This window comes from Toxoplasma gondii, chromosome III (genome assembly GCF_000006565.2).
Source record: "Toxoplasma gondii ME49 chromosome III, whole genome shotgun sequence".
NCBI classification, from domain to species: Eukaryota; Apicomplexa; class Conoidasida; order Eucoccidiorida; family Sarcocystidae; genus Toxoplasma; species Toxoplasma gondii.
Window position 1 is genome coordinate 1,099,265 of NC_031470.1, and position 25,047 is coordinate 1,124,311.

Here is a 25,047-nt window from a genome sequence, read left to right on the forward strand (position 1 = left end):
AAGCCCCGTCAGACGGTCCGGCAGGAAACAAGAGAGAGATTACAAATTTAGTCTCTTCGATGCCTGTTTACGCAGCCCATGCCACAACGGCTGCTGCGGTTGGGCAGAGCTCTTGTTCCGGCGGTTTTACATCCAGTAGTGTCTCACAAGTAGTCGGTACAAGCGTCGAAGGCTCCTTCCCCCACGCTCAACAGCATGACCGACTCTCCGGGAGCCTCAAGAAACAAGACACTCGTAACGGTTTGTCCCGAACCGAGCAACGGAAGCATTCGGTTCTCTGGTTTGTTCCCTTTATCCGTTTTTCTGCTTTGGCGAGCAGGTTTGTCAAGTGGTTGGTCAGGTGGCAAAACCACCTGCAACGTCTTCGATGGCTGCAGCTTGTACTTAACCTCGTTATAGCGACAGCCTGGGCCTCTTTTCCGCCACCTTCCTCGTCTGTTGGCCCCTCTTCGTTGTCCTCTGTATCACAACAATCTGGCCGAGACAAGACGGAGGCGGCTGCCTGGACGTCCGAGGTTTTGCCGTCGCGGCGTTCATTCCGTAGCACACTACCTGAAAAGCTCCAAGAGTGGGTGCAGTTTGTCGTATGGCAGCCACTGCTTTGGGTGGTCGTCTCTTCTGTTGTCCTTCTTATTGCTGAACACAGTAGGGAGCTCGACACCTGGCTGGAGCGCAGACGGCAGGGACAAGACAAGCAAGAGCGACAAGGACACGGGAGAAAATCAATGCAGTGGGAAGAGGGCGAGGACGGCGAAGGAAACTCCGACGAACTTTTAGGCCGCGCGATGGTCTGGCTGTCTCGCGTGTTACTCGTAATGAAATTGGGTTCCGCTATTTTAGAAGTCTTGAGGCAGGTTGCAGTGTTTGTTGCCATGTACTGTTGCATGCGTTATGGCCTTACCTGGTTTGCCACTGTTCTTGAGTGTCCATCGGGTGTGAATTCCTCTTTCCATGATAGGCCGTAGAGAGTGGCAGCCACGTAGCTGCGTTCGTAGGCACTGAGAGGCACAGTTCGTGACTGACGTTTCTGAGCAAGCAAACCTAGCCGGCTACGAGGCAAAACGTTGTGTTTTGCTGCTGTGCTGCACGAGACGTGGGCAGCCAGTGAATTACTTTGCTCGCTTGCGCTCCTGTAGCTCGAGAGTCCCTGCCCGCGGGAAAAGCTTGTCGCACATGTTGCTTGGCTCCTTATCTCGGCCTTCCCATGAAATCCCTCTCTGCCACCAGCCCAACAGAACAACTGGATAGTCCTGTCACTTTCCATCAATCAACGTGAAAATTCTCATTCTCAACAGCAAGGTCCAGCAACAGGAAAAGTGCATGAACTCAGCTGTAGGTCGAAAAATAAACAACGGTGCTTGCCTTGATGGTCTACCATGATTCGCAGTTCCGCGAGTTTAAGCGACTTGGGGATGCGCATTTCGAATCGCTCCATTGGATTCAGGTGTTTTCGTGGCTGGATTAGCCCACTTTACCTGGAGTTTGCCCATTAACCTGCCGCTGCATTTTTGTTTGGACGACACCAAGCGATGCACATGAGCCCTGCGCTGTTCGCTACTGGATCGTGGTGAACCCCGTTATGCGTCTCGTACTTTCAAGGAGCACTTCCTGTCAGAACCACTACATTTTCGTAACAGGGTTATTCTTGTTTACAATCCGCGTGGCGATCTGTATGGTGCGACGCGTGGTTTTTACATCTCCCTCATAAGTGTGAATCCCAATCGTGGCGATAGCACACTTTTTGGTCCAAATAGCAAATTGGCTGAGCGTTCAGTGTCGAAGGAACGTAGGTACCCACTGGTCCTTTTCAGCTACCAATCTACCACAAAAGCAGAAGCAGCGGTCAATCTCACACAATTTGCTCCGCACACACCTCTTTTAAGCACGCGTTATAGCTCTCTTGTGATCTAGTTGAGGCTCGCTTTTTGACATGAATACGCATTCCCTGAGTTTGTATCTGGCCGTGTTTTTGACATGTGATTGGGGCCCGCTTCGACATATTGATCGCGGCATTAGCAGACCTTATTGAACATCGTCTCCCATCAGCTCGTCGCCACGCTTGTACGGCAGTGGTTGTGACAGTGACGCGAGTGAAAGAAAGTGGGGGGAGGGGATAGCGCAACGTACGCGTTTCGCGCGACCACGAGGCTCTCCCAGTCAAGACAGCGTCTCGGCGGGGTCCCAGGTGCAAATCGTCGTGATGATTTCAAACGGTAAAATGACAACAAATGAGGAGACACAGCTCAGGGCGTTCACCGATGGAGTCTCGCGTGAACGGGCATATTAAATCGTGTGCTACTCGCACACCGCTGGGCATAATCGGTATCTACCTACGCCGAAGTTTACACAGGTCCTTCAAAACTGTGGTTTGATGCACCGCGACGAAAAGCTGATGGATTCGGCGACGCACGCCGTGCTTCGTTGTGCGGCGGCAACATGGTACATCCGAGACTAAAGTAACTAGTGTTCGGGTATTGGCGGGCTCTAAAAAGATTGTTGTCACTTGTTCTTTTTTGGAGACGCATGCACCACTTAGACGGAACCTTCTGCTGCATGAACAGTGCTGTTTCAGTTCACAGTCAACTCGAGTCTTTTTGTTGCACCAACCAGACTTGCACTATCAAGAGTTCATCATGTGCGACGCGGATAACTGCTGCTGTGGAGTAAGCAGGCGCCAGGATATGTACAGCGATGACAGGGTGACGTATAACTGTTTTTCAGCCACGGTTTTTGATTTCATCTCAGATACCGCCGCTAGCAGTGGCAAGTCTGCATTCGCCGTCGTACGCAAGGCACATCAAAGCGCTTGTATCGGGTCACTACCGTTTCAATATAATCTAGACTTGAAATACAGCGTACAGGAAGGTTGCCTTACAAGGAATCAGGTGCTGCACAGGACATTGTCTCGACTCAGCTTACTATGCATGATAACATTTACTAAAGGTGTTCGGGTGCATTCTTCCCCTATCCTGGCGGTTTGAAGCAAAAGGCTCTCGAACACATTATTGCTCTTAAACTGGATGTGTTTCTGTCTTACCTGTTAACAGGTTCCTCCACCAAGAAATAGCCACGACTCTGTTATGCTGCTTGCTGGAGGCATAATCAATTTGGTCTTTCCCCTTGGGATTGGCACTCTCATTGCTGGCTGCGGAATGAACAGCGGGCATCTTCTCTGGACAGGCGTATTTCAGTTGATTTGTTCTCTGCTTATTTTCGGAACAATCTGGAGCTTCATATATGGAATCCTGATGGTTGTGGTATCCACTCAAGCTCCTAAGGAAGCGACATCGCAGCAGGTAGCCGCAGTAGAAGTATCCGCGCCAATTTCAGCGGCACATGCTGTGCACCCTCCTCCAGCCCCTCCTCTCGCTCCTTGATCCATCGCGAACCGGCGCACGCTGCGCCTGGAAATGCTTCATTTTCGTTATGAGAAGCAGCAACATGATGCTCTATTTTGACGACGTTGGTTTTCTGTTACCGTGTGCTGCCCGGCTGTAGAGAGATTCGTCCATGTGTTGAAGAGAGGTTTATTGAGACCTCCGCTGAAGGAGGATAGGCACTCTCTCGGATTCTGTATCCATAAAGGTGCCTCGGCTCTGCTGGAGATCCAGGCAAGTTCATCGTTGTTTCGCTCCCTCTTCTATTTCCAGGGGCTTGAGCACGACTCGCTTGCAAAACAAGCCTATTCCTCGTAGCCGTGCTGCTGAGTGCATGTGATGCTGCCATGAACTCTCGGGGGACACATAAGAGATGTGATGCTATGTTTAAAGCTGTTTCTCAATCGTTTCTCGTGTCGCTATTTGGTGCCACGTAGTGCGCAAACCCTGTCCTTTTGGACTTGGTTAGAAACACCCCCCGGCGACGTGTGCACTGGCTTGGCCGCGCCACGGCAGAACCACTTTAATTGCCAATGAAAGGCAAAGCAAAAGGTGGAATGGCATTCCTTTTCTTCCGTAGCATGTATTTTTGACCCGGGTGCCATCGGATAACGCCAAATATGAATGTGCTTCAGGTCGTGAGCTGAGCCAATCGGAATGTTTTGTCACTTAGGTTTCACGTTTTTCTACGCAGGATACATGACAAGACTACGCGTGAGCAAGTTTCCAGGTTGAAATTGATCACGTAGGCTGGGCAAGCACGATCTGATGTAGGTGTACTTATGTGCGGTGTACTCAGGCGTAGACTCATTTATGCCGAGTGCTGTGGAAACCAGGAAAACAATAGAACATGGACCTTTTAAAGAACGATATCCAATATTCTAAACCATTAGTCCACATCGTAGTGCATACTCCCTTATCAACCCCTATCAATGATCCATTCTCAGAGATCATAACTCCTAGTACGATGCTACCGGTCATATTAGCACCTGAGTACTAGTCGTGTCTTCAGGTTGGAGCACCAGGGCTGAAACGGACGTTCAGAACAGTAATAGCTGATGCCTCGCTTGGCGTCCCGGTCGTCCTTATTTGCATTCAAAGCAAAGCGCCGCAAGTTCCGGGCTCCAGGCCTGCAGAGCGAGTAGGGGTACATGAAGTTGCACCTATGAAACACTACGTCATCCCTTAACTCGTTTCATCTCTATTGGAATAGGTTTTGAAGTTTGTCACTGTACATGCGCTGAGCCCAGTCATCGCAGAAGGGCAATGATTCACCTTTATGGACTACTGTGCCCTCTTGATAACAGGAACGACCCGTCAACAGCACACGCCAGGCACAAGCTGCGGAGCGGTGGTTTCAGTGAAGTGCTGCTACAAACGTAGCTTGCGCTGCTCATTCAGGCCGTGCCACGCCCAGGGTAGAGTGCCCGCTGAGGCCACCTATACCTCATGATACTGTTTTCCTTCCCTTCCCCTTCCATAAGAGAGCTCTTCCCAAATGCCAACAATGTTAAGACCATCCAAGAGTTGATTATGTCGATATGCGCATACGAGTTGATGCTCGCAGCTCCATCGTGCTGGCACCATTAATCTCTGAAAATCTCTTCTTCACCAAGTGGCAATAAAACGAAGCTAGAAACGTATGTCGAAAACATCTATTTTTGCGGGAGAACGAGGCTGCATGACACCTGGAATCAGGGGTTGACGACTACTGTGACTCGTTCGTCTTGAGCACCGGCGGCTTGGCGCTCAGATATGTTTTTTTCCAATCCTGTGTGCAGACGATATAAAACGCTGCGCAGCTGATCGCTTTCCACTAGGAGTGGGTTTTCCTAGTGCAGCAGGTGGCACTTCATCTCCAGTTTCCTATGCGACACAAATCACCTCTCGTCACTCCAAATATCACATCTTGAACATCTGCTCTCCCTCCCCACCTCCCTAAACTCCTTTCAATCCGCTCGCGACAAGACTTGAGGACAACGAAGCAGAAGACAAAGAAGCACACACGGGAAGGCACTCGCACGATGCTGGTGTCGACCATGTAGGATACCGTTTTCCTGGGCATATACTGCTCTCGTGGCATCAATTTGAGGGTATATTGCCCGCACCGACAAACTACACAGAGTTCCCCACATACGCCACACGCACGCTCCCTGCTAGGGAGGCTCACTAGCTTGTTCAACGGCCTGGCAAATGTGCCAGAAACAGAAATGACGAAACAATCTGCCTCTCTGCGAGACAAGCACACATGATGAACGAATCAAGTCCTGAATGAGGGAAATCAAAACTGATTCCCGGCGTCCGGTGGGGTAAAAAACGACACATGAGTATCAGTAACTAGACAAACACGATAGAGTAGACTCTACGCTCTCTCGTGAGCGAAATGAACACCGCCTTGATTGTATGACGGATACCTGGACATAGATGATTTTCCATCAGTGACGGACACATTGTTATTTGCTCGAAAAATGCTCCATTACTTTACTCCTCCTCATGAACGCCCCCAACTTCGATCTCGTTCTTTATTGACGACTTTTCTCGGTAGGAAATGTAGGCGGGTTTGATGCGCAAGCGCCAGCAGACAAACGCAGCGGCGAAGAGACCACACACTCCGAAAATCGACCACAAGAAAACCACCTGAGAAGCACACGAAATGATACGCAGAGGGGCAGCCGAATGCGTAGATCGCCATAAAAACGACTGCACTTCTGTGTAGTCTTGTATCTGCTCGTGTTCCTCGATTCCATACAGCAACTTGTCGAACATACCCGCGCCGTTTTCCGCTTCTTGCGAACCTCTGTCGAGGAACTAACATGGCCTCTATAGTGACCTTTCTGACATTCTTTGTCGTCACCATTCTTTTCCTTTCAGATGAATACGCACGAGTGTGCGTCAGTTATGTCTTTGCTACGGCTGTCTTTCTTGAATGCGACAGGTCTTCTGTGAACCTAAGCCGATGTCTGTATTTCTACATCTCCGTCAGATGAGGAATGTATTTTGTACGTGTCTGCCTCCGAACCTATGTTGCCTGTTGCCATCCGTACACCTGCCGACACGTACTCGAATCGGCTTTCATCAGCCATGTATCTTTTCAGAGAAACCGAAAATCCTTGAGCTCCAAACGTCTCTGTACAAACGTTTTGCACTTACGCGCATGCCCCAGGTCAGCCCCGCGGCTTGGATGATGGCGCCAGGGACAAGCGTCCCTAAGACGTAGCCGAAGACGTTGTAGATCATCATGCAGAAGCCACTACCGAAGGCCCGGACTTCCACCGGAACGGAAGCGATGACAATCCCAGTGGCAGCAGGAAGAATCCCTCCACCGAAGAAGAGAATGCACCAGATGAAGCAAATGATTGCAATGAAGTTTGGGACCCACGAGGCGCATATTCCAAAGAAGAGACACAGGACGGCCCAAAAGCCAAGGATCAACAAGGTTCGTAACATACCCTTCTCGCTCTTATACCCTCCCAAATAATCGATAAACCAGCCACCTGCCAACACACCGACAATCGGAGCTGTTGCTGCTGTCGCGTTGAAAGCCACCAACACTTGAGCCCCCGGAACCTGCAGACAACGGCAAAGCATTTAACGTCAACACGCAAAAGATAGCAACTTCATTCAGCGTAGCGTGGGAGAGAGGCAGGTGCGCCCCATCAACTGGTAAAGACAACGAAGTCAAAAAACCAGAACATCTGAGACACGGCAGACGCGAGCAGCATACGATAAACAACACGAGTGGCAAGAAGCTCGAGGTAAACGGAATCAGCTTCACTATTGAACTCGAACTTGGATTACACAGAGAACCGGCTCTTCAGGAGTCTCCTAAGCGGGTGTTGACTCACGTGCAGCTCCTGCTGAAAGTACGTGATAGACCAGAACTGGATGGCTGTCACTTCGAAGAAAAGTGCGCACAGCGCGATCGTCACACAGACATAGATCGGGCTCCTGCAAAAGACCGCAAACACTTGTGAGTCGCAGTGTTGAAGGCGAGAGAAAAGGAATATGGACGCGACTCAACCAGAGAACGCAGTTCAGTCTCCACATATCGCATAGCCACTTGCACGGTCGAGGACAACCGACAGACATCTAGCGATGAAAACCAGTATCCACTAGCGCATCAAAGCCTCTGACCGTCGTGTGTAGCGACGGCGAAAGATAAGGAAACACGAAAAGGCACAAGAACCGCAAACTCCGCCCGTGCCAACGTCAGAGGTGTTTCGCTTCGACGCGATAAACTGGAAAGTGAAGCATGCATCCGCATATACGGGGGTTGCTTTCGCACAAGGTTATCTACTTGCATGCAGCTGCGTCACAGCTACTGAAAATACACATCCTCGATGGAACCTTGAACTATTCACCGAAGACGGGAGGCTGAAAGAGCGCGCGACTGCTTGCGTGGAACATACAACGACGGTACGCAGCATTATCAAGGAGACAAGTCCTCGAATAGACATCTCAGTGCCACAACAGCCGGATACACCATTGGAGAACTCACTCGAAGAGAATGCAGATCGATTGCCAGACACCAAACGTTCTCGGCATGGCGCTAAAAGCTTCGACGTGGGGTTCCGAGTCCTGTGGCACAGGCACGAGCCATCAAACGAAAGGAAAGTAGAACGAAATGCGTGATTGATGCCCGCACGCCGCTGAAAGCATGGCGTTAATGCATTACACCAACGACAGGAGAAGCACACGTGCCATGAGCGTAACGCGTCGGAAGTCGCAAACCATATCCCCCCTAAACAGGAACACCCGTACGCCAACTACAGTCGTCGATGCCACGGAGCAACCAGGAAGTACAAGCATAACACGCTGTTCAGCCACTCAGGTATTTTGGTTCCGTCTCCGGATAAGCGGCACACGACGGATGCAGACCGTTTTAGGCCGGCAGATCACGCGGCCCTGCAGAGCTACAGAATTACCAAGGTGCCTTAAACACAACCGACACCTGTATTCGTGCAGGCGTCGAGGCGGTGAGCTGCTCTCGAATCGAATCGAAAAAGTGATCGCCGTGCGCAACACTCAAAAGAAACCGTACCCATTCTGCACTTCCTCGGGAAAGCGTCATGAGTCGCGGTCCACCGGTAGTGCTGCACGTGCTTCTTCTCGGAGGTCGCCAGTCGAACTCCACCGGGTGTCCGTGGCCGTCTTCCTTTTCTAGTGCGGTACGGTTCTCGGCTTCGCTCTCTCCGCGTCCCCGTCGCTTGCCTCCCTCGACAAATTCGGCGAGAGCAATCACTTGGCCTTCTGTGCGTGCCTCAGATTCCTCTTCTGAAATCGTTTGTCCATCCGACAGCTGAGACGCGCTCGCCTGTCCGACGGCGTCTACGGGGTTCTCTTCTCCACTCACGCGCCCCATCCCACTGCGGTGTCTGGGTGACGCCACCCCCTGGGGCACCTGCGTTGCATGCACGCTCTCTGACACCGACGACGACGCGTTTGACCGCCGACGATGGGAAGTGGCTGCGCCTCCGCGCATTTCCACCGCCGTGAGATCTCCGTGGGTTGGTTGCCTGGCGTCTGTGCGAACGAGAAGAAGCGGGTCGGCCGTGCCTGCCGCCCAATTGAAGGCCTCGAAGGCGAGGGTCGTCGAGTGGGGTGTGAGGAACGTCATTTGGTACTGCACCTCGCTCACGGTGGAGCCGACGCGGTTCAGCAGCCCCGGAGCCGCTTCGCCCGGGCCCGAGATGCTTCCGACGCGCACGGCCACGCCTCCCGGGATCGAATGTCTCGCGTTGATGTTCGCGAGAGACGCACTGCCTCCTTGGCCCAGGCGGGCGGTCGATGGGCTCCGACCGCGCCCTGACCCGATGTCCGGCACGGACGCTGACGCCCGCTGGCCACCCCGAGACTGGTAAGGATGCAAAACCGGGACGTCAGCGGGACCTGCGGAACGGCCGTGGGCCCACAAGCCGCCCCCATCGCCTGGGAGCAAATCCCGACCCTCTTCCAGAGCCGATGCGGCCGCCAGGGCAGCCTCCGGGGACGACGACGGCGGTGGGCCCAGACGCGACAAGGTCGTCAGCTCTCTGCCATCAAGCCCCGCACGCCCTGGACCCTCAGCCGCTGAGGGCAGCTGCTGAGTTTCCGAGGCGTCGAAGAGCATCACAGGCACGTCACCCACTGGTCGCGGCACGCCCGAGTCTCCAGCCGTCGCCGCCATCGAGACAGACAACCGCGCCGCGTTGACGCTACCCGGCGCGGGCCCAGGATTGACCTGCGAGGCGCGACGGGTGAAGGTGGGCGACGTCGCAATGAAGTCCAGCGGCAGCAAATTAGAAAGGATGTCCTTGCGAAACTGCGGCAGACCTGAGCCCCATGCGAGAGAAAACAGAAACGAAGAGTAATGAACGCCCAAAGCTGTAGAGAAATGCGTGCCGCTGTCGATAGGACACAGACCAACGACGGACAGAGACGGGCCAGGGAGAGTCAAGCAAACCCGATTCAGAATGTCTCCTACCTTCAACGGAAGAAGTCTCCGAGCTGCGGATCCGTCGAGAAGATCTTGAGCTTCTTAATGCATTTGCCCCTTGGACGGCGGCTGATGCAGTTCCTTCTACTCGCCCTACCTCTTCATCTCCAGCTCCAATTCTTCCAGTAGCGCCTGGCGCTGGCCGCTGAACGAGCCCGAGAGACAACCGCCGACCTCGAGGTGACGTGTCTATTTTCTCACGCTCACCCACACAGGGGAGCGGCACCCGGCTGTCCGCTACTTTGACGTCGTACGGACCGTTTTCTTCGCTTTCGCGTCCGGGTCCGCTTCCATCTCGCCTGACGACAATGGAAGAAGTATCCAAAGTTTCCGCGTCTCCTAAGGGCCGCATTCCGCCGGAGCGCATGCGCTCTGAATTCTCGCCATTTGATCCCGAAGCCACTGTGACAGCAGCGCCGTAGTTCCTCTCCAGTTCATCAAGGTCTTCACCTTCCTCCTCCAGGAGTGTCGCGTCCGCAGCCGCATCCGCCTTGGTTGCATCCTCAATGCTAACTCCGGCCTCTCCCGTGCTCTGCCGAGTGAACAAGCAAAGGGACACACTGAACAAGTACATGTGCGCAAACAAGACGGCGCACGACCAGAAAACGCCATATCCAAAGGCTCGGTTTCTGAACAGGTCCAGACAAGATTCGGAAACCCGACCCACTGTGAAACAGAGGTGCTCGAAAGGCGTCTGCCTGCTGCACGCTGTTCCCAACCTACCTTTGTCATCGTGATATCGACAAACCGTCGAGGAAAGAACATCCAAATGCAGAGGAGAATGAACAAAGCGATCGCTTGAATGAGCAGCGCGTATCGCCACGAAATAGTTTCCACTCCTTCCCGAGCAGCCGTGTCGAAGGAGCCTGCAATCACGCATCCCAGCTGAGACAACGGACACCGCAGCAAGAAGAAGCGACGAATACCGAAACTGAGAGCCGAGAAAGGTACACACTCGTTGCGAAACACTATCCATACGCACAAACATCGACAAAGGGGTCGATTCCACGGCGAACACAAGAAACTTTGTTTCACGGCAGAATACGTTCAAGAACTCTCCAAACGTTGCTCTGCCGCGACTAGCCACCCGAAAAGACGCCTGAGTCTTACGTATTACTACAGAGGCGGTGATCTCGAGTTTTCACAGAACAGACTGGAAACTGCTTCCGAGCCACTCCTAGCCACCCAACATCTCTTAACACCATAGTGCGCGTCGTCGACTTCAGTCTGCGTCTGCATTCGACACGGTCACCCCCAGTGGCGAAGACCGTCCAGCAGACTGCGTCAAAGCGCGTCACTGGAAACCCGAAAACCCAACCCCCTCGAAGTCGCAGCCACAAAAACATTCATCGGGACTGCGTCTTTGGGTTTAACTCATTCGACTTCGTCCACTAGCCCCTCTCTTTCCTTGACGTCTCTTCTCCCTTCGGCTTACCATGGTGCCGATGACAACGCCGCCCTGGGAGAGACCCATCCAGAGGGTGAGTTTGTCAGCAGGGGCGAACTGATCAACCCAGACGGGGGCGTAGATGGAGAAACCGGACTGACTCAGACCGATGAGAAGCCGCGAGAGATACAGCATCAACTTGTTGAAGGCGAGCCCTAGCAGTCCCGTAGCTACGAGATTCACCATCATGGTGATTAGGCAGAACCACTTGGGCGAGAAAGTGGTGAGGCCACGGCCCACAAATGGGCTGGATGCAACGAGGCCGATGTACGGGAGCGAGCCTAGGAGTCCTGCTGCGGCGCCGTCCAGGTGGAACTGCTCTTGGAGAGTAAGGAGAATTGCAGGAACGACGCCAGAGTCGAAGTTCACGAAGATCTCCAGAGCGAACATGAGGCAAAAGACGCCCACGATCATCTTCTCATTGTTCCGGTTTCGCTGCATTGCTTCCAGCACCTCGGGCGCGAACTCGCCGTCGGCGTCTGCCTTCTTGGTCTCGTCTCCTCGCCTGTCCGCTGCGTGTTCGCGACTCTCCTCTGCCCCGTGCTCGGGTAGAACGTCACTTGGGCGGCCCACAACTCTCGACGAGATTCCGTGTGTTCCTGCGTCTCCACGCATTGGTTGCGTTCGCTTCTGGTCAGCCCCAGCAGCACAGTCTTCTCTGCCTCGGCAATCCTCGCACTTCTGTCGAAGTCGCTGGAGCAAGCTCAGACCGCGTTTCTTCTTCCCTTCGACTGAGCCATGGTCCCTTTTCTCTCCACTAACGGTTCTCCGCAGGTGTCCGGAGAGTTCGCCAGGAGGAGCATCTCCTGCACTGTTCCATCGAGAGGAGACATTCGAGACCTCTGCGGCGGTCGGCGCCATGGAAACTCTATCGATCTCCTCGCGCGCAGAAGGCTGTTCGGAGGCCTTTGCGCTTTGCCAAGTCTGGCCTTTCTCGGCCCACACACCTTGAGGCGTCTGACTTCCTGCCATCGTTCCACTTGCCTGCTTCGGGCCTCCGCCTTGCTTCATGAGGTACGGCTCACTGGCTCCAGACGCACGCAAGCCGTGGCGAGAAACAGGACTCGGCGTAGGAGCCGAAGTGCGGCTGTGTGGAGAGGACGAGTGAACCAGGATGATCTCTTGCTGCGGTGGGTACCTCGGATGCGCGTCAGCTGCCACCATAGTGAAAGAGCTCCTCCGCGCACAGACACGTCACGGCCCAGCAAGGGCAGGATCGAAGACCCACCCCCAGATTCAGAGACCGGTGAACACAGGCAGCGGGGGACCCTAACGTGGGCCCGTCCCTGACGCGCGGGAGGCGAAGCCGCCCGTCGTCCGAGTCTGTGCAATCTTGTCGCCTTGAAATGCGCACAACCTCTTAACACAACCGGAAAGTTATGAGAGACCGTTGAGTCTGAAAAAAGACGGATGCAAGGGGCATTTACCAGCTGACTCGAACCTGCCTTCAGTGTGTCACCACCCACAAAATCTAGTGAGTTTACGGAAAATATATCGGCTGCCAGGTCAGTGAAGTGACAGTCCTCGATTTGACACAAAAGAGACGTACAGCCCAAGACGGCCGGGACGGAAACCCTGAAGACATCGAGATAGTCTTCGTTTCACCATCTGGCCACGAATACGGTAGACGGGTCACCGAGGGATTCTCAAGAGTGTAACTATTCTGAAAGTGGCGTCACGACGCGGTCGTCCACTTCGCTGCCAGCGTGTCCGGAGGGCTCGCTGCCCGTGGACACACTCAATGAAAAACATACGAGGGAAACAGGATATGTGGAACGGACGCAGTCTCCAAGCACTGCGTCAACGGATGCACCGCGAGTGCCGGAAACCTTATAACAAAGAAATGAAGTCGGAGCTCGGGCGAACTCGACGCCGCATAGCACGGCTGCGAAGGTTCAGACTCGATGCGAGTTGCCTGATTCGGTTCAAACCGACGTCACGTCAAAGCCTTTCCCTCCATCAACTTGCTATATGGTGATTTACGCCTGAGGTGATTATCTCGTACTGTCTGTCGGCTTTTTTTACCCTCTGAGAACGGGGGGGAGGAACAAAGCTGCACCCGGGCAACCCGAACTCCGTTCTGAGTGCCGCGTGCCTCGGGAGTTCCTGTTGCAAATGAGACAGCGGACCTTTCTTCGGAAGATCGCCACAAAATAGTGCTCTGGCTCAACAAGAGGGTTCCATTGTTTCCGAAAAAAACACGTGTCACTTCGCCAGTTCTGAAAGTTTTACGTACTACCGGAGAAAAAACCCGCCTGTGGAGACGAGTTCAGGCAAAAACAGGTTGGCGAAGTGACGGTCTGGAAGACCCGTAACGGAAAAGAAAGAAATAAAGGAGACAGGTAGGAATCAGCCGTGATGAATGGTACGATACATAACCCTAATGCACGGAACGAATGAAAAAAATCCGTGCAGTACCACGTCTTGACAAAACAGTGACGCACCCGAATTTCGCGCGAGCGCAGAGCTCTGGCGGAGCAAAAACATTGACGGTTCACACGTAGTGCCTCTGCTACAAGATGTGACTAAAACCTCGCATTAACCTGAAACTGTTAACGGTCAGCGGAAGAGAAGACAAAATCAAGGAAAGGTAGCGATTTGCCTCGCCGCACACATCGTAAAAGTGCGCGTCACCGCATTCCGACGCTCTGGAGACCCCACTTGCTCGCCATGGCAGGCATCAGCCAGGAGAGGGAGTAACCTCTGCGCCCTTGGCTGGTATCTCTTTTCAGGAAAAAAATGTCATCTCCCACTCCATGCCTTGGAACATCCTCAAATATAAAACACGAGGAGACAACAAGGAAAAACGGTTGGAATCCCCGAAACAGCCTCCTTTCGCCTCTCCGAAAACGTTGCCATGATGGCAGTAGGGTGGGGCGCAGCCGAGATTGCCGTAAGGTCGTTAACAATGAATTCGGATGGCCCCCCTGAGGCTGGCAGGAGACAATGAGAAGAACCCGTAGTTGGAGCCTCTCCTGCACATGAAAAACAGGGAACCATCAACAAAAGAAGTCTCACGTGACTGGATAGAACGTGCAGTGTGTCTTGGGAAGCAGAGGGTATGCTCAGTCTACCTGTAAATCTGGAGACTTCCGCATTCTCTCTCCGAAGACATGGCTTACTGTTCACCATAGTTTACGTATCGCATTATGTTACCGCATGAGCACGAACGATACATCGAGTTACAATGAGTTGCTTCTTTCACTGAACAGACACTTTCTCAAAGGTATAAAACATGCCCCGAGAAGCCAACATCCTCTCTGAACGCTGCAGCGAATGCCTGACTTAAAGTCATCAGTTCTGGCTAGTTGCCTTTTTTTCGCTCGTGGCGTGACCGTGACTGAGAAACCTATTGCGAAGCCCGTAGCCGGTGGGCACTATTCAGTTCAGCAAGACTTTAATGCACACACTTCATGCTTCATCCATCTAGCAAACGTCCCGTATCGCCAGCTAGTTTGTGTGCTACCGGGAGGTCAGTTACAGGCATCACCGGGATACGGTGTCGTGCCACTCTCCTTGCTCCTGTACATCAGCGTAAAAACATGGTCATAATGCTTTTTACCGTCACTGCGTTGCGGAAAAGTCATACACGCGCAGCTGCTCGGCAGGCCTTTCGGAAGAATGAAGGGAACAGACAGATATTCCAGAAACTGCCCGAAGTAACAGGCGCCGGACCCCGCTGAATGCATCTGGTTCGAGCCCAGAGAGAGAGGAACCTGGTACGAACCGTGCCAACAATCAGCATGGCGAACCTTCAGAACAGACAGCGTTTCCACTGGTCTCACCGGTTCCATCTCCTTGATGTTCAGATTCGGTACTTGAACCAAGTCCTCCGTGGCCCACCCACGTCTGAAGACTATAGCTGTGTTTGTATAGGAAACAAAGTTGCACTTTTGCTAAACTCTCGTGCTTGCAACAACGCTTGCCCAGCGTCGACTGTTCTGCTGTACTGCTCGGCTCATCGTCGACACACCGTAGCGCGCACTGACACCGATGTGCCGTGTGGCTCACACGCAGCAGCGGGCCCTTCCTAATTCTCCCACGTGTGACAGTTCGGATTACCATATTAGGAATTCCCAGAGGCTGTCGTCGAGTTACAGTAGATATCCATATCCTGATGTACCTTGTATTCCTTTTTTTGACTACACCGTCATGCCAGTTTAGGTAGAACAAGACCTCTCTTGACTACCCTTGAATTGGGCAGAGCACGGCGCAAGCCCTTTCCATTGAGTTTGAACCTAGGAACTCGCTATGTCCCGCCAGAAAACGACTTGACAAGTGAAGGGAGACGATAGTACCAGCCCATGTGCTGAGGCCCGTCTCGTGCTTCGATGTTTTACATTTCTTCCTGAAAACGTGGTGAACGGTGAAAGCTACCAAGCGTGCGCTGCTGCCGAGGAGTGACACAAATCCGTTTCCTATATACATTTCAAGCAACGCGTTACTGGCTCTGTGACAGGTGAGACATTGAGTCTCAAAGGTAGAGAGCGGGCAGCATAGCATGCGTGCACTGGATCATCGCCGTATGCTGCGACATGTTTCTTCTGACACAACTCCGTCTGCCGAGGGGAGAAGGTTATCTCTCGCTTCGAGCCGACTAGAGATGAATAAAAGCTCAAGGGAGAAAGCTTGATTTCAACAAGTCGGTTGACGTTCATCTCTCAAGCAGCAGTATCTGGGGTTTTAGTTTTGTGCCGCAACCGGCCGTGCTTCGTGCTATCATGTGTATCTTGAGCACCCTTGTTAATTTAGATACAGACTGCAACTGTGGGAGACTCTGAAAACACCTGGCAAGCAATAACTGACCTCTTCAATGTCTGATTAGACGGGGGAAACACGAACGACTGTGGGTATATGCTCGCCCAGCCTGTCGCCTCTCTTCCCGTTGTTACCGCACGTCTACGAGAAGGGGGAACGCCACGAAACTACTGAATGACAATCACGATGACTACACAGACAGGAACTTGCCGAGAAACATAGTGTATAGAAACCAAGTTGCAGTTGTAATGCATACAGTACACGGCACACTGAGACTTGTTCGGTATTGTGCCGGATAAAACAGGACAGCACAAGCAGCCGTGCATACGTGTATGCGCGGATCGTGTATAGCCGGGCTTCACTTCGTCAAGTTTTCTTTACACCGAGGTACAAGAAGTAAAAGAACCAAGGAAAAGAAAACAGTTACCAACCAAGAACACGCCGACAAAGACCGGCAGGGACAATATAAAATTCCACGAAATCCGCCTTTAACGTGCGTGCAGCCTGCGCGATGTCGGCCGAAGGTAATAAAGAACGCTCGGTCGCGGACTGCATTAATCGTGACTTCCACAAGATTCTGAAATTACGCAAGCTACCTTACGCTTCAGCAACAAAACACATTCTTCCGTAGTTCGCTATTCACACAAGGAGGACAGTGTGAGAGGAAAGAGCCGGAACAAACAAGTCCTGTCTGTCAAGAGGCCATTGTTGGATTGCTGAATCCCCTGTAGTCCGGACGAAACTCTTACTAGTAGGTTTTCTGATGAGGGACGAGATCAAGAAGACGTTTCTCCTTTCAAATCCTCTTGTGTTATCTTTTGGGTTATGTGCCATGTTCTTATCTTTACGCCCACGTTAAAGCCACATCTGTGAGCGATCTTACTGGATAGCATGAGAGGCATGATTTGCTCGGATATTGATTTGAAATCAGCAGATGCCTCCTAGTGGTCTGAATGGACGCATGAGTGTACCCAGCGGCGATTCGCTAGTCTCTTTGCAGCACCTCTCTGTAGTCTGTGGTAGGGAATTTGTTGACACCCCTCTCACCCTGATATATATACAAGTATGCATGCATACACACGAGAAATGAAATGCAGGTTAACGAAAAAACACGCCTTTCCCTCAGCAAGTTTTAATGTCCGTGAAGCTGTCAGGGCCACCACAAAAGACGGCAAAGAGGGCCGAATCCCAGCAACTTCGGTTCCTGTCCTCTGTGTGTTCTTCCGTTCAGCGTAAATAAAAACGTTTACGTTCTGTTGTTCTCTATCGTCTCCTCAGTTACTCAGTCAGATCTCTTCTTATGCATTTCATCCACCTATGTCCTCCTGCAGGATGGGCAATAAGTTGATCGAACTCCGATACGCACACACGAATGGGTCCAGGTAACATGGTGAATGTTAATTCTCCGCCGTGCCTATAGACCTCCCCGTCCAATCCATAGATGCCTGCAGACATAACCAAACGAACGGAAAATGTCTTTTCCCGGTGTTGCTTTTCACCTGAGCGAAGAAAGATGTCAAAAGATTTGAGCGGCAAACCGACAACGCTCCGTTCCGTTCTACAGTGACAGACACACGAAAATATTAGGGAAAGGTACCTCACAGTAGCCCCGGTTTCACATCCAGTGATTTAGAAAAAAACTCTCATGTCTCAAGGAAAATTTGACGGGTGTGTAATATTTGATCAGTGTATTCGGGAATATTCAATCTCTGCTACCACTGAAAAATAAACTATTTCAGTAATGAAATTGGATGTATTTGACTATCATCCATGCGATTCACAAGCAGTAATTCACGGGCACCTTCGCGTTGCCTTCAGTGGGCATGGCAGGGCTGTGTGTAGCGTCCAGCGCATATGCTTTCACGCAATACAGTGTTTCCACCGTACCTGGCTCTGTAAGCTTTATGTGAACACGTTTCACGGGCAGCATTTCGAGGCCCTTCTCTTCGGCCATGCTCAATCGTCTTAGGTCACTCGTGTATGCCCACAGCCGTGCCCGACTGATTTCTGAGACCCACGCAAATCTCAACACACTGACTGAAAAGAGAATTTGTCTCCAACATTATGACTATGAAGGAACAACAGTTGCTGAAAGCCACATCTGATCTGAAAACCAGTTAAAAATTGAACTCTTGGTAGTTGATACATCTGTTCACCAGTTGCTATAGTTGACTGATACGCCATTCGGGACTTTATTAAGGTGTGGAACTGTAAAACGTGTCCACGATGGAGGAAACGATGGAATAGTGTTGATGAGAAAAAGTGTCACAGATGAGCATGAAACTCGTATCCTTTGCAGTTTTTTTCTAGCCACTGAGAACACGCATTATTTCTGTGCTCTCGATTTAGCAAAATACAAACATACGGTACGCATCCAGGCTTACCGCCATTCATCAAAAGAAGCCAAGCACACGGCCCATCCATCTGCGCTTGTCGCGCGACCGGGCGATCGTCTGTCCAGTGCTGAATCACGTCCAGAGCGACAACCATGTAGTCGCCTGTTTGATACACACACGCAATAATTGCAGGACCAGTTTGAATGCGGCACAGCCAGCTTGTATCAGAAGTTATAACGTTGATTCATTAGAGCATATACGTATTTCACAGAAAACTCGAAAAAGGAGACCCCAGTAGCTCATCTTACGGCTCGTCAGGCGAAACGATATAAGGAGTCTAGCTTCAGCAACTTTACATTCTACGTGACACCTTCAGACCGGGCGGTTCCCGAATGGACTCATGTATTACCGGTGATTCTAGACATGACTTCAGTTATTAGGTAGCGGCGTTTATAGATATGGAAATCGCATACGAATCAGTGACTTTTACAATCAAAATGAACACAGATTTGGTCGCTACCTCTTCATACCTGAACGCTGTGGTAGTTTCACAAAAAAGACAGAAGATTGCCAGAGGAAAGCAACTTACCGATTCTGTGGACCACCTCGTTATTCGGCAGTGTCGCTGTGATATACGCTGGGAATGTACGTCTCATAAGTAGCTGATAAAGAAACGCCAGCGTGTACCTCATATGGCCTGTCCACCGCGTATCCTCGCTGTGAACTTGGGCTGTTCCGATAAACCCTGTAAGATTTCGCGAAGAAGCGGACTCCACGCAAAAGCACAAACTCATCAAAAAAGCTGTGCCGTTTGAACAAAGACTCATCAGTAGCTGAATGATTCCACATGGCGAACGGTGAATAAAGTGAAAAAAAAGCTCATGATTGGGGTACGGCAGGAGTCTCATGATATACGAATAACATGAATTCAAAGAAAACAGAGCGAAGAAAAAGTTATGCCTGTGAGCAGGCAACCACAAAACACAACTTCACTATTTTTTCGGAGAGATGCCTCTGAACCGCGTTCATCAGTTCGAAGACAATAATCTTGCGCTTAGGCAACGGCAACCATTTCCAACGTAAGGCAGAAATGCTATCCTCCGCTCAGCGAAGATACTACGTAAGGTGTCTGCAGACACAGAATAAACATCTGTTACCATTTTTGAGTGCTTTAACTCACAGTCAGATGGATAGATGACAAGATGGATCAGCTTTTGCATTCATAAACAAAGAGAGCGGCACACAAAAACAAGCTTCTATGTAGAGGCATGCAGAGAAACAGGGGAATCACTTAACGTGGCTGTACGTAGATAAATACTCTTGCACATATGAATCTATGGACAGGTCGACAGACGGAGTCGTAGGCAGGAACACGAAAAGATCTCGTCGACTTACCGAATTCCAAAGAGTTGCAACAGATGTGTCTCTCGCCTCCAGCTTCAACCAGAAGCGCGTTTATTCTTGTTGTCCGGCTTTCTTGCAGTCTCTACGAAAACGCGAACACGGGCGTACACGACTCGCAAGCAATACATCCAGACGGACGAAAGTGTAGCTAATCAAGCCTCAAGAGGGGAGGACGTAACAAGGTAATGAGGCATACCTGCGATAGGGACAAAGAATATATGTTTTCTGAAAGCGAAACGCATCTGCTTTTCCTTATCTCGTCTCAGATCCTGTACTCTACCAAGTCATCGAAAACGTATTTACCCTTAGTGCGTAGGTGAGCTGTTAGTTCATCGATGCACGTATGAGTAAGTTCCCTGGTATTCTGCGCTTGCTGTGATACTTGGTGTTCAACACAGCCGACACGGTTTGCACAGATTGAGTCCCCTAAAGCAATTTTTTTCGCACTTACTACATCCCCCTACTCAACAGTCAACTAGATATGTAAGCTGTGCCGCAGAAAGCAGATGTTAAAGTGGGAACTCTCATGCGGAAACTGATTATGCTGTAAAGATAGTCCCTTTACCATTGTCCTTACCCTCATCCAAAAATGTAGAAGGCTCTCTCGCCCTAGTTGCATCATGTTCTTGTCCTTTCCGGGGCCCATTTTTGTGGCTAACTCATCCATCATTTTGGCGACCCTTAAATGATGTTTGGCCAGTCTGACTCCTTTTAGTTCGGGTGTAGGAGCAGGAGCCAACAGCCTCGAGCACTCTGCAAGATCCGCAGAATCATTCCGGTGAAGGGCAGCGAGACTGGCGACAATACGGGCGGCCGGCATCTCAGAATCCAGCACTTTGGAATCACGCGTCCTCTCGGTTTCCCCGGGACACTCGTCCATCCTCTTTGACACACAAGCGTCATCGGAGCACGAAGGAGAAGCTAGATTTTCCCATGACCCGGGACCTCCTATATGTGTGGCCTTTGCCACTCTAGCTGCAGCGTCACAGGCAACCTCCGCTGCAACTGCTGCTTCTTCGGCCTTCACACCGGCATTGCAGTCCCTGAAAAATGCCCCTGTCCCCGCGTTTGATGCCGCAAAACAAGCCTCGGTTCTGGCGAGAGCCGCGACGTCTACGGCTGCTCGAGCGGCTGCTTGCGCGGCGACAGAGGGATACTTTGAGGAGTCACAGATTCCTGGTATCGCTTGGTACAAAGACTGAGACGCTGCAGGGGGAGCTGGATCCACAAACTCGGTGGACAACGATGGTGAAGTGCTGGACACACAGCCTCTATCTGAGTCATATCCGTCACATGTCTCCATCCGAGATGTGGTTTGAGTACCCGAAAAGGAAGAAGACTTTGAATCGTCAAGGCTCACAGTTTTCCCTTCCTCGTCGCGTAGATTTGAAGTTTGCTTTTTGTTTTGGAACTTGTTCTCTGTCTCACTCGAGACAAGTTCAAGCCCCTCATCCGTTGATGTCTGCTCTGGATGGGCGAAGTGATATGAGTCTCTCCTTGATAACTTTGCTTTCTCTCTCTCCAATTGCTCCATGGTTGCAGCCGCGGCTTGTCGAGCATTTGCTGCGTAACATTTTGCAGCAATGGGGCCAGCGTAACTGAATACGAATTCACTGCACCAAGTGTTGCTTGTTCCAAGAGGAACTGGACTTATTGGCAGATCTATGGGGAAGATACACTTCTTCTTCCTGCATGAATGGCATTTCCGGGTCCAGACTGTGCTTCGTCGTCTATTTGAATCAAACCAACTGTCAGACCCAGGACTTAATCCTTCACCTGCGGGAGCTTCCTTGGAATTGGGCGGGCCCTCATCGTCGCCAGAGTCGTTATGTCGCTTCTCCAGGCCAGCCCGGATCAGTAAGTTGACAATCGAGTGGTAAGAACCGTCCCCTCCAAGAATCAGGCAAAGGTCGAAGACATGAGACCATCGATGAATAAACGCACAAACGAACTCCTCATTCTTCTCGTCTAAGACGATTGGGAGAACCTTTGTGTCGGAGCCGAAGAGAAGAAGCAGCTCCTGCAGACAACATGCATTCAAGGAAAGTGGTGGCTAACGACAGGTAGGTCCCCGTCCGGTCACTGTGCACTGGGACAGCAGATGTAAGTATATAGATATGTATATTTGCATGCATAAACGTTGCGGAAGCACATGGAGAAATTCATGTGTATACATTTTGCCTTCGTATAGACGAAAACACGAAATTATTTGTGGGCACACACAGCAAATGGAAAGTCATGATGCGTATCGTTGACATATATCGGCTAGTTGGTTCGGGCACACACATCGAACTCACCGGTAGAATGAGCTGCTGGTAGTAGGTCATCGCCATTCGTCCTCCACTTGTGGGGTTGATGAGTGCCAGTATTTGGCGGATGTGCCCCTTTAAATTTACAAACCCGTATCGTCCATTAAGAGGAGACTGAGGCTGGAGTGCAGACACATACTGGGTCGTTTTTTCGACGGACGTTTCATCCAGTGTGAATTCCCCAGCTACGTCGTACGGGCGAAATTTTTGTCGCACTAAATGAAACAAGTGATGACGGACTACCCATAAATGCACAAGGATACAAAATAACAGCTGACACCAGGAGAGCCAGAGCGTTGGCAGAAATTCTTCACTACAGCATAGCACACGAATGAAAAAGTTCATCTGCTTAGCCGTAGACAAACCTCTTGAACAAAATTCGTATGGGTAGTCTTCCTCATCCACTAACGGAAATACCACCTCGGAGCTTGTCGGCACAACTGAATTGCTGAACATCTGTTTCCCAGTTTCGGACCTAGGGTCGCCTCGGGTGCTTACATGATACGTCACGATCTTGTACAAGGGGCGTACAGCAGCCACGATTATAAAGAGTGCATACAGGGCCAAGGCAGTGGCGACATAAGGGACGCAGTATGGGATAGTATTCAGAAGGGAGTTTCTATCATCAGGAAATTTGACTTTCGACTTGGGCAGGACGCGACGAGCGTCCACACCAGAAGCGAGGACAAACTTTTTCCTGAACTGTTCCTCAGCCTCGCCAAGCTGAGACGCTGCAGCTGCCTGAGCAACGACCGCATTGCATACTGCTGCATCCGCGGCTGCTGCGGTAAAATCCGATGCAAGGCGACGCAGCTCATCGATCGACTCTACAGCTGCAAACCAGTAAGACAACAGACAGCAAGAAAAGAAATAGTTCACGGTATCTTAAAATGCCGTAGCAAAATGGTATGTGAAGCTTAAAGTGAGATCATCCTTTTTTCACACCACTGGCAGGAACTGTGATTCGCTCGGTGTGAGTGGCCCTAAATGGAGCGAAGCGAAGAAACACAAGACATTGGGGGAAACAAGTTACGGTCATCTGCACACGAGTGAATACACTATGCACTCCAGCGACCTCACCTACAGCTCCTTTGTCACTTACGGGTTGACATCCTTGTGTGTGACTCTATGAAGTTCCAACCAGACCGAACCTCCAGACGCACACGCTTACAGAGAAAGATGCAGAGAACAGCATTTCAACTCACGTGGATCCAAAGAACCGGCAAACTCTCGGTCACGTGCTTCGTGACAACTGCAGAAACAAAAGCCGCCCGGCAGCTCCCCTGGGTCGTCGCCGCTGCAACGACGGCAGGGAGCAGACGGAAGGTCTGCAGCAGCAACGAAGCTTGTCCTATCGCTTTCCCGTGAATGTAGCACCGCCATATTGTCGGTAGGTTCAGGATTTTTGGCTGGACGCGTAGCGACGTTTCGAAAACGGTACACACAATAAGGAATTCTACGTTTCGCCACCAAACAGGATCACCTCAGAGTAATGCGTTTGGAAACCAGTACAGGTACAACGTTTTCTATCAGTGGAGCGGTACGCACGCGAACACTCACGAAACATATTGATGGCATGTGGTACGAGACCGACACCAGCTGACTTTGCACTACACAATAATGTAAAAAGGGAGGATACGATATGCAGAAAATACGGGGGGCAAGTCGAGACAAAAGAACGACAGTCGAACCAGCCACGGGGCAGGGAATATCCAGTTTAACATGACAAATCTGTCCTGAACAATGAAGCCTCAACAATCTCAGCCCGTTTTCCGGTGTACCTTTCTCGTCTGAACGCGAATATCCAGCACATGAACAAAAAGGCTCCTTCGCGCACACATCGACAAAAACACATGCATAGATGAAATTATCTGCACTTTTAGCACGAGTCTTTGACTGCATAGACAACGAAGATGACCTCGTTAACTCTTGACGACGCTGCGCCACAACCTGGAAACGGTGAGGGCCACGCCTCCTCCCTCTTTACCGCACTGACTAATTATGCCAGTGCCGAGCATACACAACGCCAAACGGCCCTAAACTTGCTGGACAGTCAGTAAAAGGTTCGTCTTACCAGCGCTCACCCCCAACTCTAGTGGAAGCATAGAAATCAAGAAAACGTAGGTGCCTGTAGCGGAGCACGTACTGGTGATTAGTGATACGAAGCCTGTACCTCATACCCAAATCATACGCGTGACAATGCTGGTGAACGAACAATAAACTAACAAGATGAGGTTCCCGGCAAAAACCGCCAAAAATGCAACAATAGAACAATTCCAAAGGAAAAGCTGTTCTATCACGATAAAACGAGTTCTACCATGGAAGCGTAGCAACTACCGCAGTAGATTCCCTGTAGTGGTGCGCTTGTTGGTTATCAGGAATGATAAAACGGCTTTTTGCATCGCGTTGCTTTTGAACTAGGCGCTCTCAGCGTTCCATGACGGCAGCATGACACGAAAGAATGATGGGAGCGCACTCTCAAAAACTCACCCCTAGGCCCATGGCTTGACACTTCCAGCCTATCCGTGGGTACGGCTGGCTGTGTCGCTACTGTTTTCAAAAACGAGTTATTTACTTGATGTGTTTAGACGATTGAGGCTTCTCGTTTCAATTCAAATCGCTACCCATGCACCTTCCCATGTTTTTCTTACTGTGAAGAACGCCAACGATACAGAAATTCGACGCTACAATCGCATAGTCCAGTGCTACAGTGAGACCACTGCGGACTCATCGTTTCAGACTGCAAGAAATACAAGGAATCGAATTAGCAGCTACTATGGGTTTTTCTTGAATCGCGTAGAATAGAAGAAACAGTAACGAATTCGCATCCTGAATGGGGACATAATTGCCGTGTATGCCTATTGTGGTAGTCCGACCAGTCTTCGACGTTGTGCGAAGCAGTCCCCCACATTCCCGATTGCTAGTACCCTTCTGTAGTTTT

The 25,047-nt window shown here is 51.1% G+C and overlaps 4 protein-coding genes across 4 annotated transcripts; 1 reads left to right on the plus strand and 3 right to left on the minus strand.

The window, feature by feature from the left end:
* Positions 1-548: 548 nt before the first annotated feature.
* Positions 549-1,264, minus strand: TGME49_253680 (hypothetical protein; the record flags this gene model as incomplete). The annotated part of the gene is made up of 2 exons (XM_002369383.2): positions 549-665; positions 902-1,264. The coding sequence occupies 2 exons, from the start codon at positions 1,262-1,264 to the stop codon at positions 549-551; spliced, it is 480 nt and encodes a 159-aa protein (XP_002369424.1).
* A 938-nt stretch (positions 1,265-2,202) lies between these two features.
* Positions 2,203-4,252, plus strand: TGME49_253690 (hypothetical protein). The gene is made up of 2 exons (XM_002369384.1): positions 2,203-2,663; positions 3,048-4,252. Exons 1-2 carry the CDS (start codon positions 2,634-2,636, stop codon positions 3,375-3,377), a joined length of 360 nt encoding a protein of 119 aa, XP_002369425.1. The 5' UTR covers positions 2,203-2,633; the 3' UTR covers positions 3,378-4,252.
* Positions 4,253-4,585: 333 nt separating this feature from the next.
* Positions 4,586-14,026, minus strand: TGME49_253700 (transporter, major facilitator family protein). Its single transcript, XM_018781018.1, has 8 exons — positions 11,288-14,026; positions 10,576-10,737; positions 9,841-10,384; positions 8,419-9,689; positions 7,876-7,955; positions 7,223-7,325; positions 6,528-6,944; positions 4,586-6,014 (listed from the first exon to the last, which is right to left on the minus strand). Exons 1-8 carry the CDS (start codon positions 12,461-12,463, stop codon positions 5,859-5,861), a joined length of 3,909 nt encoding a protein of 1,302 aa, XP_018638173.1. The 5' UTR covers positions 12,464-14,026; the 3' UTR covers positions 4,586-5,858.
* Positions 14,027-16,011: 1,985 nt separating this feature from the next.
* TGME49_253710 (hypothetical protein) lies at positions 16,012-24,555 on the minus strand. The gene is made up of 8 exons (XM_018781019.1): positions 23,312-24,555; positions 22,095-22,939; positions 20,375-21,817; positions 19,789-19,879; positions 18,983-19,138; positions 18,442-18,555; positions 17,945-18,064; positions 16,012-17,502 (listed from the first exon to the last, which is right to left on the minus strand). The coding sequence occupies exons 1-8, from the start codon at positions 23,487-23,489 to the stop codon at positions 17,336-17,338; spliced, it is 3,114 nt and encodes a 1,037-aa protein (XP_018638172.1). The 5' UTR covers positions 23,490-24,555; the 3' UTR covers positions 16,012-17,335.
* Positions 24,556-25,047: the final 492 nt, after the last annotated feature.

Bases quoted from the DNA above. Each gene is read 5' to 3' on its own strand.
- TGME49_253690 (XM_002369384.1), top strand. From the start codon at position 2,634: ATGTGCGACGCGGATAACTGCTGCTGTGGA. The intron at 2,664-3,047 runs GTAAGCAGGCGC...ACCTGTTAACAG, and splicing joins CGGATAACTGCTGCTGTGGA to GTTCCTCCACCAAGAAATAG.
- TGME49_253700 (XM_018781018.1), bottom strand. From the start codon at position 12,463: ATGGTGGCAGCTGACGCGCATCCGAGGTACCCACCGCAGCAAGAGATC. The intron at 10,385-10,575 runs GTAGGTTGGGAA...TTCACTCGGCAG, and splicing joins TCGATATCACGATGACAAAG to AGCACGGGAGAGGCCGGAGT. The intron at 6,015-6,527 runs GTAAGTGCAAAA...TGTGCTTCTCAG, and splicing joins GGCTGACCTGGGGCATGCGC to GTGGTTTTCTTGTGGTCGAT.
- TGME49_253710 (XM_018781019.1), bottom strand. From the start codon at position 23,489: ATGGCGGTGCTACATTCACGGGAAAGCGATAGGACAAGCTTCGTTGCT. The intron at 21,818-22,094 runs GTGAGTTCGATG...TGTTGTCTGCAG, and splicing joins ACCAGCAGCTCATTCTACCG to GAGCTGCTTCTTCTCTTCGG. The intron at 19,139-19,788 runs GTAAGTCGACGA...GAAATCTTACAG, and splicing joins TTGCAACTCTTTGGAATTCG to GGTTTATCGGAACAGCCCAA.